Source organism: Lycorma delicatula, chromosome 9 (genome assembly GCF_047948215.1).
Source record: "Lycorma delicatula isolate Av1 chromosome 9, ASM4794821v1, whole genome shotgun sequence".
Lineage (NCBI taxonomy): Eukaryota > Metazoa > Arthropoda > Insecta > Hemiptera > Fulgoridae > Lycorma > Lycorma delicatula.
This window is the reverse complement of record NC_134463.1, coordinates 36026537-36041031: the sequence shown is the minus strand read 5'-3', so window position 1 is coordinate 36041031 and position 14495 is coordinate 36026537. Positions and strand designations below refer to the sequence as shown.

Below are 14495 nucleotides of genomic sequence, written 5' to 3'. Positions count from 1 at the left end.
TGGATTATAACCATCTATCTTTAAATCAAGCCCTACTGTTTTGTTTTAAAGGGCTTTAATAAAATGCTAAGCTTATAATTAATATTAAAGATTTATTATGCTTATGCAAATTCTTGTATAAAGTATAATAATATTTCCTGGGGGTCCCTCAAAAAGTTAGAATGAAGTTTTAAGATACAAAAATGGGTTGTCAGATTATTATCTGGCATATATAAGCACACCCTACATTTAGATAATTAAATATTTAGGGTAGGAATTATCACCTATGCTTAAAAAAATACCAGTATTTACTTTTACCAAACCAAGTGTCGGAACTTCTTTCTTTTTTCCTGTTTGGCCTCCAGGAATTACCCGTTCAGGTATTTCAGAGGATGATATATGTATGAGTATAGTCTTGTACAGTCTCAGTTTGGCCATGATGTGTGGTTAATTGAAACCCAACCACCAAAGAACACAGTATTCAAATCCATATAAAAGTAACTGCCGTTACTAAGACTTGAACGCCCTTACTCTCGACTTCCAAATCAGCTGATTTGAGAAGACGCATTCACCATTACACCAACCCGGCGGGTAAGTGTAAGAACTATTTTTGTGTAAATCAACACAATAATCTGGCTTATGAGTAAGGGCATTATTATGCTACTGTTGTGTTTTTAAAATAATTGCTGAATCATTTGAAAATTGTCCCTACCTATTTATTTAAAATACAATTAATTGATTGTCTTTTACAGAAACTTAATTATTTTGTGGTGAATGTTCAAATAATAGTAAAAACTGAACTAAATAATATAAAAAACACACGCTCTTTTGCATCCCATTCACCTTGTACAAAAATAAAAGTTAAAAAATAATTTTCAATAGCAGCTTCTGAATTAAGGATTATTTTGTAGAAAGTTTTTATACGTACCTTAAAACTTATACCTTAATACCCTTATTCAACATTATGTCTTACGTTCTGAAAACATTTCTAAATTTAATGCTACAATTTGTTTTTATGTTTATAATTTAAAAAAAATTTAAAGTGTACTTCTTTTGATACAACTTTACCTATTTTCTATTTTGTATAACCACCAGAGAAAAAAAAATTGAAACACTTTTATTTATTTAATCGAAACAACACGTAAACAATTTATTTTGTGCTTTTACATGTAAACAACATACTGTAATCCAGAGACCAGAGATCATATTATTTTATTTTATTATCGCAGTATTTATTATATGATAATAAAATTAACCTCAAACTCAATATTTATTAAATTCTAACAATTAATTATATTATTTTTAACTATCATTAAATGATTATGTTTGTTTTTTGTTTAGAATTGGAAATTTAGATGGGTTTATCCTTAACACTGATGAAACTGAGAAATCAGAAATTTTAAACACATTAACAAATATTAACATAGATGCTAATGTGTATAAAAACAATGATTATACAGTAAGTAAAATTTTTAAGATAACGTATTTAAATGTATGTACTTTATTTTTGTATTTACCTTAAAATATTTTTAAATGATTTCTTTTACTTTCCCATTTTAAAAAAAAAAACTAATAGTAAAATTATTATCTTTTTCTAAATTTAAAGTTTACTTAATTTTGCGTATATCTGAAGTATCATTTCCAGTAAAAAATCATAGCTGTAACTGAAGTGGAGATAAATTTAACAGAACTCTCATAAAGAGTCATTACTTTATAATCTTATTTGTATGAGTGAGATATATAGAAAGATTTTTAGTATTTTACATTTGCATTGAACGTATAATTGCATTAAACAAATTTGAATTATATAATAAAAAATTAAATTTTCATTTGTAATTTAAGGAAAGGGACTTTAAGAATTATACTTAATTCACCAAGGTACAGGCGGCGCACTCGGGGGGGGGGGGGGCGCAGACTTGGCAGAGCAATTGGCTGCCCTGAGCCCCAGAAGAGCACAGTCACCACATATCTACGATTGCGCTCTGCGGCGGAGAGAGGTGTGACCAAAGCCCTGACACTTGTAGCATCGGGCGACCTTTATACTGGCGATGACCCTACATGAGGTCCACCCGAAAAACAGATGTCTACCGGGCACCAAGACAAGCTGGATCTTTGATGAGGTCTCCGCCACCCAGTGACTCTTTGGGGTTTCTTTCCTCTCCAGCTGCCTGACAACCTTGGTTTCCCGAAGGAAATTCTCAACGGACATATCCAATGTAGGATTTTGTCCGTGCACGGCCCTGAGGATTTCGGGCTCCTACATTCTTGTCGCCCTTGGCATATCGTATATCAATATCTGTGGCCTCCGGTCGGCCAACAACTGAGCTTTCAGCCCGTTCCTTGTCAGAACGTCGGCCTCCAGCAGCTGCTTGCCTGCCGTTCACTTATGACTTCCAAGATGACACTATAGTCCCTTGTTTTAGTGACCCGGGAGACTTGGATATTTTCCCTCCGCGGGTCCAGGATCTTCTTCAGGGTTAGTTCCGTCACTAACGACGAAGCTCCTGGATCAGGTTTTAAGGAAACCATTATTCCTTTGCAACTTTGTTAAGGGCGTTTATCGCTAGTTGCAATTTATACTTCACAATAACTGTAGTGTTTTGGCACACACAATTGCCAGATAAACGCTTTTGCTGATTTCTGCTGGAATGGCTAATGTAAGTTTATTGACGGCAATCGTGAACAAGGTACCGCTCAACGGCAAGTTTTGTGGTGTGCCATTTTCCAATCTTTTTCCTGATGAGTACCTATTGTAAACGCGTACTTGAAAAGTATGGTCGTTCATAAAGTTGCCAAGAAATATTAGTAGATTGCCGCGAATACTGCAATCGTGTAGTTGAAGCATTATCCTATGTCGCCAGGTCATGTTAAAAGCTTTCTTAGGTGAAAGAAAACTCCGACGCAGTGATTCCTTGTGATGTAGCTGTTATATATAATAATATCTAAATTGATCATTTGGTTAGTAGTTGAGTGCTTCTATCGGAAACCTGCTTGATGTGACGATAAAAGATCTTATCTTTCTACAACCCAAACGATTTCATTATTTATTACTTTCTTTCAAACCTTTTCCATAGAACACGTCAAGGAAATGGAACGATAACTATTGCGATCTGTCCGATTTTTATCTTTTTTGGAACTGGAACAAGTGCTTTATTTTACTGCCGCGGGTACATTCCATCCCGCCACACCTGATTATATAGTTCTAACCTTACAATCTAAGGCTTGGAGTGGCGCTTAGCTGTCTGATGATGACGTAATGAATTTCTTCCGGACCAGAAGCTGTATTTCTGATTTTCTCCAACGTTTTCACAAGTTTTTCTATTTTGAAGGGTACATTATATGAAAAATTCATTTTAATTCCGAAATTTAGCAGATCCTCTAAATCTGTTTTTGTCGTTTAAAAAATTCATCATAGCCGTGTTGCTGGGTTCTTCGAAATGATTGACTAGTAACTCTCAATTTCCTTTGGAGTATCTAGATATTCATCTTCAAATTGAAGGCAAATTATGGAAATAAAGTTTGTATGCTTAGAAATAGCCTTCACTTTTTACGAAACACTGATGCAGTCGTGTTTCTGTTAATGGATGACACTTATTGCTGCCAGGATCGGTTTTTTAAAATCTGTCATAACTCTTTTTGCATTCGCTCTGTATTTGTTAAAGATTTTCTAGTGGATGTTTCTTGAAAGCATTGTATGTTTTTTCTTTCTTTTTGTAGCTTCACTTATTTCATCGTACCGTCACGAAACTGTTCGCTTCTTGAATTTCCCGTATGTTCTGGAAATATGTGTTGATGCTGTGTCAGATATAGCATTCGTTATAGCATTGACATCAGCTTTGATAACTCTTCTTGTTTCAGGTAGTATCGTATTATTAGTGAAGCTAGTCCAGTCTACCTTATGAAACACCTATCTTTTGGAGATAAGATATGCTTGTATTAGTTGTATTTAGCACCGGGAAATGGTCATTTCTGTGAGATCTTCTAAAACTTTGAAAGTGTACTTCGGGGCTATCGATGCACTTATAAATGCGAAATCTATACCGGATATCGATCCATCTCTACATTAAAAAAAGTTCCTGAACCGTCATTTAAAATAATAAAAATCTAAATTTAACAGGAACTTTTTCAATTCTCTTCCGTGGACTAGATCCAAATCACAAATAGGATTATGTGCGTTAAAGTCACCCACTAGAAGTACTGTGAGCAATAAATTATGTTATCTCATTCCCATCAAATTAGGCAGGTATATGCTGCAGATTTTGATCTGCAGTGGACGCTTCATTCTGATTGCGACCGCTTGCATATTTGTGTTTGTTTCAACCGCTTCGGTAATAGCTCTAGTCAACGTGAATATGGCTACTCCACCTCCAACTATTATGTTTGGCGGTTGATCTCGGCGATAAATATTATTGTTTCTTAAATGGAAATTTTCATTTTGGCGGAAAAGGGTTTCAGACATATACAAATTGGGTCAACATCATGTACCTTTCATTGGAGCACATGGATGTTTGACAATCATCCATTGATATTCCATTGCAGAATCGACTGGTTTATTTTTTAAGGAATTAATCTCTTGGTTTTCCTTTCGGTCATCCTCTTTTTCGGTTCTTCTTTATTTTTCGAACAACTTCGTGTCCGATAAGAATAACACTGCCCTTGTAGCTCCCGGCAGCGGAGTCGGACACCATGAAGCAGCGGACAACGATGGGCATGGCTCGGCGACTGTTTTAGGCACCGATTGTGAAGCGGGAATCTGGGAGACCCTTACTACAGGGGTCGCACCTGTCAACGCCTCAATCAATGGAAAAATTGACCCTCCTTGTGTGGTTTTAGTTGGTTACCACCTCAGATGTATAAAGCTTGGGAGCTTTCAAAGGTGGCTCATGCTTGACACAGCTGGGAAGGTATTGGAGAAGGTCTTAAAGAAAAGACTGGTTGCGGCGATGAATCACGCAGGTGGTCTATCCCCTAACCAGTACGGTTTCGGGCAGAGTCGGTTAGTCCTAGATGCAGTCCAACAGGTTGCATTGTGGTGAGCAGAGGACCACAATCATTTTCCATGTGGTCCTTCTCGTTACGTTGGACGTGAAAAATGCGTTCAACTCTGCATGATGGATCGATATGATTCGGGCTTTGCAGCATTCGTTCTACGGGCCACGATACCTCCTCAAAATGATGGACGCAATGATGGACCCAGCAAGAACCCCGGTTTTGCTGGCCTTGGCATTCTGAGACCACGGCAGGCTGTAGCAAAACTGCGATTACGTTAGGGGCGGCAGGAATTGATTCTCGGCCCAGACCTTTGAAACGCCATCTATGACGGCTTACTGAGGCAGGAGATGCCAGAGATTTGGCTTTGGATAGGTACGCTGACGACGTTGCGCTACTTGTTGCAGAACGCGACGTGGAGCGCGCACAACATGAAGCACAGCTGAGCTATGCATAGAGTAAGTGTCTGGCTGGACGGTCATGAGTCAGTGTCTGATTGGTCTTTAGCCCTCACCCCAATCCTCGTAGGGCGACACCCACCTTGTGACGACTCTGGTCGCCACAACACCCCACTGTTCTTAGCCCTGATAGACTTTAACGGGAGTCGTCTTTTGACCTGTAACGTTTTACATCTTATAGTAATAAGCCAGTCCTCGTTGGGATTTCACCGGTGTAAATGCCTCGGTAGACATTTATGAGTTAATGACACAGCCTTCGCCTTAGCTGTAGGCTTCTTTCGGACAATCTTAATTGTCCTCCTTCGTTTACCTCTGATCTAGCTAACCGAGTTCGCGGAAGCACGAACCCCTCTCTAGCCCTCAGCAAAACGGAGATCGTGGTTCTAATGAAGAAGCGTATCGACATCTTCCTCCTCCTGAGAGTCGGGGACGAGGTTGTTGAGATCAAGCCGGCTGCGAAGTACCTCAATATGATGATTGAACTAGCTTTGGAGAGCCGCCAACAAAGCTGCGAGAGCAATAACTCTCAGCCGGCTCATGGCGAATGTCGGAGGACCGAAGGCAGTAGACGGCGACTGTTGATGTTCACGGTGAAATCCATCCTGTTATATGGGGCGGAAGAGTAGCCCAGGCATTATGATTCGAGAAATTGGAAGCGGTTTGCGTAGGTAAACGCGCCGCGGCCTTGCGAGTCGCATCTGCGTATCGGACGGTTTCCGAGCCTAAAGAACTGATGGTCGCCGGTGTTATACTCATTGGTCGTTTGGCAAGGGAACGCCATGCTGCCTACAAGAGGCGATGGGCAGGCAGAGACCATCGCCCGGGAGGAACAGACTTGCATGTTCCTCTCCGCCTGGCAAGAGACCTGGGACAATGAGACAAGAGGACGATGAACCGCAAGACTTACCGCTCTGGCAAACCGTGGACAGAGCGGCGGCATGAATAGGTGAGTACTACGTGACCCACCTTTCAACGGGTCACGAGTACTTCTATGCTTATCTCTATACCATAGGGAAAGTGCCGTTTCCCGACTGCCTCTATTGCCCCGATATACGGGACAACGCCGCGCACATCTTTTTCATATGTGCTCGGTGAGCGGCAGGTCGAGCGACATTACAGGCGGATGTTGGGGCACTGAGCTCCACAACGTGGTTGGCATGGTGCTCTGTGACTTGAGCAGCTGGGAGAGTGTGGCCTGATTCATCGGGAACATTCTCCGGCCCAAAAAGGCCAACCTGGTTAGTCCTGAGCTAGGTGAAAATTTAGTATCGGCCTTCTCAGGCTAGGATAGAAGCACTCGGCCTGAAGTAATATGTTAAACGGTTTGGATCGAATCCTGGAAGAAAGGGAAGTGGTTTTAGTCGGTAGTTGGCTAATGGCGGTTGGATTAGATCCCGAGTGGGAGCCCGACACTCAGTTCGTAAATGCATTTCCAACTCCACTCCACAAAAAAAGAAATCGTAATTATTATTATCGTTTCTCGTTCGCTGTACTTGTACACTTGCAACGATCTTCGGAGAAGTGCTTGATATTATTTCTTCTACTCTTTCAGTTATTTCTTTACTTCTTTGCATAGTTTGATTTCTTCAGGTGTTCCCTCCAAATTTTATTAGACCATTTATTTTATTAGACCTTGTTTAGCTGTGCTGTAGCCTGGGATTTTCCTGTCTGCTGATTCAGCCAGTTGGGGCCGGGCAACAGACTGGGATTTTTGCTGGTTGGATAAGCTGATCAGTTTTTTGCTCAGTCCGGCTAAAGGGACCAATGTTTCTGTAGGTTTGGCCTTTTATCCACTACGTTTTATGAAATTCCATCTTTTATTGTTGGTCATTTTTACCTTTTATTTTCTCCAGTAGGTAGATGATGAGGTCAAATCCTTTTTCTATCCATCTATTTTCAGTGTCCAAATGTTAGAAATGTTAGGGATGGAGAGGTGACTACTAATCGTGTCTCTGAATGTCATTGTGAAGTTTTAATGAACAAATCATTTGAAGTGATTGAACACCTAAACACTAAGGTAGGTTTGTTGATCAATCATGTCTCAGACATGAATAGAGAAATTGTCACTTTAAAATCTGAAAACAAAACACTTGTTGATAAACTTGATGAAATAATATGGATGTTTTTTTTATTTCGGAATCGAGTAATTTATATAGCTAGGTCACTAAAATTAAAACAAAAGGTAAATTCAGAGTTGCACCAGGGAGAGAAGAAAAGTAATACAAAGAATGATTAGGATTTGTCCCATTGTGGTTGATATGGACACTCTGGTTATAGCTGAAAATTCAAATTCGATTTAAGTTGAGAATGGGAATGATTGAAATCTCGTAAGACCCAAAGAAATGGTTAAAAAGAGCTTGAATGGTCCAGTTAAAAATAACAAAAAGATTATTGTAGGTACTGGTACTAGTAAAATCAATCTTGTGAGGGCCAAAATTAAGGTTGCATTTGTTATTTGATTAGAACCGTCTACTTCTGCTGATATTATTTTTTATTTAGTTACTGATGGATTAGATACTGATATTGTCTGCACCAAGTTGAAGACAAAAAAAGATGGTTACAGTTCATTTCATCTTGTGATTCCTGAGGTGCACTTTGATAAAATAATGTCTTCTGAAACTTGGCCTTCGGGTGTTTTGGCACTCCCCTTTTATAGACAATTGAAATCTGAGCAAAGTGTGCCAGGTTGTAATAAGTTCATGGAGGTGAATTACGGCCAGCATTGTGATTGGGAAGAAAAATAATTTAAGCATAATATATCAAAATGTTAGGGAACATCATACCAAAGCTTCTTATTTTTTTGTCTGCTTTTGCAAGTCCTTATAACATTATCGCTGTTGATGAATCAGCTTTTAATCCCACCCCTTTAAATTCTGAATACTTTGCAGACATTTTTAACGTTCACAGGACTGATCATGACTCCCTTAAATTGGGCAAGAAATACAGTGGTGTACAGTACCGGTCGTTCGCTCTTCTATCTTTTTCTTCAGACGCCCTGATTTGGGAAGCTTTGACAAATGCATCTGGGTTGAAATACAGTTGCATTACAGGATCAATATTCTGCTTGGTAATCTCTATTTTAGTTTGGATACTAGACCTGAGATTATGTCGGATTATTTTTGATAGCCTGGCAAGCAAAATTTTAGTGCTTATTATGTGGTTATTGTTGGAGACTTCAATGCACCAAATATTGAGTGGAAAAGTAGAAATGTTAGTAGTACGCTTTCTTTTATGCCAAGTAGAAGGCCGACATTTTATTTAATTTTATGGATAACCTAAATGTACAGTAGTATAATTCTCATTTACCTGTTGGTGTCTCATTCAGTCTAGATCTTTTTTATCCAATGGTACTGTTGATGTTAATTTAGAGTCTGACCATATTGTCCTTCCTGACATGCCATATGATATGCTTTCTATTAATATCCCTGTTAGTGATGTAGTATTCTGTAATGGTACTACTGAATTCTTAAATTTCATTGAAGGTGGTTTATATCAGTCTGTAGATGCGATTGACTGAAAATATGTTTGTCGATCACCTAATGTTGACACTGCTATCTGTTTTTAATGACATTCTTTCCTAATCCACACATAGGCATATTCCTTTATATTGACCTAGGCCTAAAATGTTTCCGAGTTGGTTTTCATCTAGCCTGATCAAATGTCAAACAAAAGCAGTTTTTTCATAATAATGTAAGAAACCGCTATTATGATCTATTACCAAACATTTTCTGAATTTGTAGTAAGGCTAAAATTCTCTTTAGAGCTGATAGTTTAAGAAGGACAGGTTGGCTGATGACCTCATGAGTAAGCCAGAGTACTTATTTCATTGCATGAAGTCAGCCCTAAAAATTTCTGGTGGAGTTTGCTCCCTTAAAGTTGATAATAGGACTATTATTGACGGTTCGGAATTATGTGAAGAATTCGGTAGGCATTTTCAGTCTGTCTAAAAACCTTGTGAACAGGATGTTTGGAAAATTAATTTTGGGATGCCTGGTAACGTTATTGTTAATGTTTGGTTGTAAATATTAAGGAGGTGGAGTTGTGCGTCAAATTTCTGCAGCTGGTATTAATGGGGTGCCAACTTTTATCATTAAAGCCATTTCTAATCTTGCTGCCTGGATTTATAATTTTAGTCTGTAGTATGGAATTCTCCTGTTCAGTTGGAAGTGTGCATTTGTTTTACCTGTACCAAAGAAAGGTGATCATCATTACGTCAATAATCCAAATGGGTAATTGTCGAGAGCTTTCTTATGTATGGGGTGTGTGATAGGATTGCTGAGGGAATATAGGTTTTGCTTGGGTTTTTCCTTCTTTTTCCTTCAATGTGTTGCTGTTTTATGGCTACTTAGTTCATTTTTGTTTTATTTCTTTTGTTGCTTTTCATTTTGTATGTTGCATGTTGGACTCACTTTTTGCCAATAGGTAGGTAGTCTTGAATGCAGATCCTTGTATTGATCAGTCTTGTTTAAGACTTCAGTTATTGTTTTTATTTATTTAGTCTTGTGTAAGACTTTCACAGTTTTGTTTTAGTTTGTTTAGGTAGTAGTACACCGATGGGAAAGTCAAAGTAGCTTCTCTACAGTATAAGCGCATATATAAAGGATTTCTTTACTGTTCTATGAACTTTATTCATATTAAATTAGGTCACTCAGTTTCTCTGTTAGTAAGGGTCTTTTTCAAGGAGGTACGGATGTACAATATTTTCCACACAAACAAATACATAAATTAAATTCTACATTGATATTATGTATGTATACACACACACACACACACACACACACACACACACACACACACACACACACACACACACACACACACACACACACACACACACACACACACACACACACACACACACACACACACACACACACACACACACACACACTATATATATATATATACATATATATTCTTTTTTTTTATCATGATTCAGATTCATAAATCATTTGAATGGATTGAGGATATTCTGCATTCCTTTCAGTTTCCTGCTAATCTTATGAAAAAATTTCTGTGTACTAGGCGTGCAATTAACTATCTTGAAAAATGCAAATCATTGAGTTTTTTCAAAACTCTCTGATACCAAATTAACTAAACCTAGGTGACTTAATTCAAGGCCATAAACATACTTCATACTGCTATTGAACTGTCAGTATTGTACTGACTCTATTTCTTAGTGCATAAAATGTCAAACAGTGGCTTAAGTACTTACTGTGTAAGTTAAGGCCTCCAATTCCTCATAGGATGTAATCCAACCTAAATTGTCTCCTAAAATAACCTCTAAAATAATTTGAGATTGTATTCAGGATGTAAAAAGATTAAAGTTTGATTAAGTTTACTGATTAAGATCTTTATCTATTCATTAAGTTTACTGTTCATTAAATTTTAATTGTGTCATAATATTCAATAAATGTATTAGATACTGATATTCCACTGTAATAGCTTTGAAATCATAATAAATTCATCAAATTAAATTATCAAATTATCGTAGATATTATGATATAGAAAAATTATATCTTGTAATTTCATAAATTTGTTTCTGCTATGATTTCAGATTCAAGAAGAAAAAAATAGTTCAAATAAATGGGGTTGTTCAACTGGTAATGAAACACAACAGTACATACAAAAATTATTTGAAATGATGGAAAAAGGAAATGAACATATTAATAAAAATTATGCTACAGAATCAGATACTATATTAGTATTAGGTAATGCTGGAGCAGGCAAAACAACATTTGTTCAATTTATGGCTGGAGATAATGAGAAATTGATTTCAAAAGAAATTGATAGTGACACTGCTGAATACCTGATTGAAGATGGCAATAAAATTGGAACATCAGCTACTGAATCAAACACTTTGTATCCAGAACAAGTACTACAGAATTCCAAAACATCCTTCTCAGATACTCCTGGTTTTAGTGACACACGAAGTCCAACATATGAAATTATTACTTCTTATGTTTTGAAAAAGTATTTAAAAGATATAAAAACAGTGAAAATAGTTCTGTTAGTGACATATAATTCTGTCCAATTAGGAGTTTATAAAGATGATTTTATAAATTTATTAAAAAATTTAAATAGCTTTTTAAAAAATATTGAACATTTTAAAAACAGTATTGTCTTGGTTGCAACTAAGGTGCCAAATCTGTATAAAGCTACAAACATAAATACCACATTAATTTCTAGTGAGAATATAATAAAAAGTATTGCTAAATATTTATATGAAGTTGAAAGGTCATTGAAAGAAAAATTAAGTAAAACGTTAGATATAAATGAGCATCAGTTTATAAAGAATGCCATAACAGTCTTGAATACTTTACAAGAAACTGATGACAAAGAAAATTATAAAAGAATTAACATATTTCGTAGACCTTCTAAGCCTGGAGTGTTAAATGATTTGCCAGTACTTCAAACGAATAAAGTTTCTATACAAAAAACCATATTTAACAATATTTTTTACACAGCTATTTCACAAGATGATATTGGATATACATTATCCAGCACAGCTAAAAATCATTTAGATTGTTTACTGAGATATGTAAATAACAGAATTCGAGATATATCATCAGAAATATTTAAGATTATAATTAATCATTATAAAACTGAGATTAATAATTACACTGACATTTATAAATTATTATCTGATCTTAAACGAAATCAAATAAGATTACAAACATTAAAAAGTGATTTAGAAAATACTCACTGTTGGATTGATTATATTTCTTATCTAAACAATTTTTTATCAAATGAAAATATTACATTAAAAGATAATCTTAATTTTGAAATAAATGATATATACAGTTATGTAAATAAAATGGAACTTTTTAGCGATACAAGTGTTGTGTTATCTCCAGTCATGTGGGCTGCAAAGATGACCCCTGTCATCAATTACATTAAAGATTCTGTATTATGGTATGATGTATTAAGAAAAATATTTGTTTATTTATCATCTTATAAAGTTCAGGAATTAAAGCTGAAACTTTATAATGAGACAGTTTATGAAAATAATCAGGAAAAGGAATCACTATATAAAATATTGTTATCAAATTCTGAGTTTTTGTCTGATAAATATATCAATGAATACTTCAGAACTGTTTCATTAACAGATAAAAAAATTACAGAACTGGAAGATGTAATATCTTTAACGATGAAGCTGTCATTAAATATTACATGTGATAGTGATGGTGAATTAACAATCACAGGAGTTTTTGTTAAAGTTACTGAAATAAATACAGAAGCTCTAATTAAACATTACTGTGGACGGAAAACACTGCAAGTTATTGTTATTAGAGCAGTAAACACAGTATTCATAGATGGAGATTTTGATGCCAGTGTGTTTAATGGTGTTGATATGATAATAATGGCACCAAAATGGGAAGTAATTGGAGCAAGAAAAATAAATCTTGATGGCAATCCTGGACAACATCACATAGAATTACCTATTAATTCATATACTTCAGATGAACAGAATGGTGCTAATGGTTTACCAGGAAATCCTGGAAAAAATGGAGGAAATTTTTTGGGAATTGGCATAGATTTCATTAATGGATTGGCTTTAAGTGTAACAGCAAATGGTGGTACTGGTGGTGAAGGGCAGGATGGTGGAAATGGGAAAAATGGAAGAGAAGGTAAAAGTGCATCTGAGTTTATTGGAAATATAATCTCAGAAATAAATACTGATCTTCTAGAACCACTACCTGATACTCAAGATTGGTATATTTTTAATAACTCTACATATAGTTGTTATTACTATGAGTGGAATTCAGGTGCAGAATACATTGAAACTGCACTTAGTGATGCACTGCTTATTGTTAGTAACGACCATAGTGAATCATTAGATGATAATCAGTGGGAAAAACACACTGTACTTAGTTCTCATCTTCTCAAGGATATTAGTCAAAAATATTGTTCTTCTAGATTAAGAATATATACTTGTACTGGAGAGGATGGTAGCAATGGGGGTAATGGTGGCAATGGAGGATCTGGTGGAATTGGGGGAAACCCTGGTAAAATTTTAATCAATGAACTAGGTGATCCTTCTAAAATACATACTGAGAGTAATTATGGCTCTAATGGAAATCCAGGGAGAGGAGGTGTTGGGGGTAATAAAGGAAAAACCGGGACTTCTGTATCATGCTATAAAATAAAAGTACACAATCACGAATATGGGTCATCATCTAAAATTTATTGGAGATGCACTGAAGATGCCTTGCATGAAAGGAAGGTTTTCGTAAATGGATTAGCAGGTCTGTCAAACTATACAATAGATGGAATTTTACGACCTGATTCTTTAAGGAAGTTTAATTATTTCTCGACGGTTATTGATTATTTTATAGAATTAAAAAAGTACATAAATAATAGGTTTTTATCACATTCCACATCAAAATTTGAATCTCTCATTCTAAATAAAAAGACTGAATTATTCCATGATGATGTATGGATGTCAATGATGATGAATAATTTACAATTTTCAAATAAAATAAAATAAAATAGAAATTAAATATTTTTTTCTAATAATAATTTTGTTTTAGTGGATGGCCTCTTCTCACTCCTTACAGCCATCAGCCACCTTCATGAAAATACCTAATCTAAAAGCAAGAAAGCAGGACAAACCTAAATAAGTGTAAGAAGTACATCAGAACAGTAAATGAAAAACCTTAATGTGCTGTACTATCTTATCAGGAGTTTGGGAACTTTAATTAAACTAGCTAACAAACTTGCACAATATTTAAAATAAAATCAGATGTACACAGATTGTAGCAGTCCCTCAACCAGTACATGGAGAATGTACCTAGACCAAAATAAATATAAAATGAAAAAGTACGAAGTGTATCAGTCAAACCTAATCATAAATTAACTATTCCTTAATATAAATAAAATAATAATGTCAAGTGTGATAATAATTTACAACAAAAATAATCATTACTCAGATACATTACAATTAGATGACTATAAAATAAAATTAGTGTAAGCAGAAAAAAAGAATGGTTATGAAATATTCACAAATCAGCAGTCATTCAAAAATATCGTTCTAATTTTCTTTTTAAATGAAGCTAAATTTTCATG

At 35.7% G+C, this 14495-nt stretch overlaps 1 protein-coding gene across 1 annotated transcript in view; it reads left to right on the top strand.

The window, feature by feature from the left end:
* The window catches only part of LOC142330526 (uncharacterized), a 28332-nt gene extending 14080 nt beyond the window's left edge, over positions 1-14252 (top strand). Inside the window, exons 2-3 of the mRNA XM_075375861.1 lie at positions 1321-1438; positions 10984-14252. Coding sequence (XP_075231976.1) covers positions 11068-13917 — 2850 coding nt within the window. The 5' untranslated portion in view covers positions 1321-1438; positions 10984-11067 and the 3' untranslated portion in view covers positions 13918-14252. The remainder of the gene's footprint in view (positions 1-1320; positions 1439-10983) is intronic.
* The last annotated feature ends 243 nt before the right edge of the window (positions 14253-14495 follow it).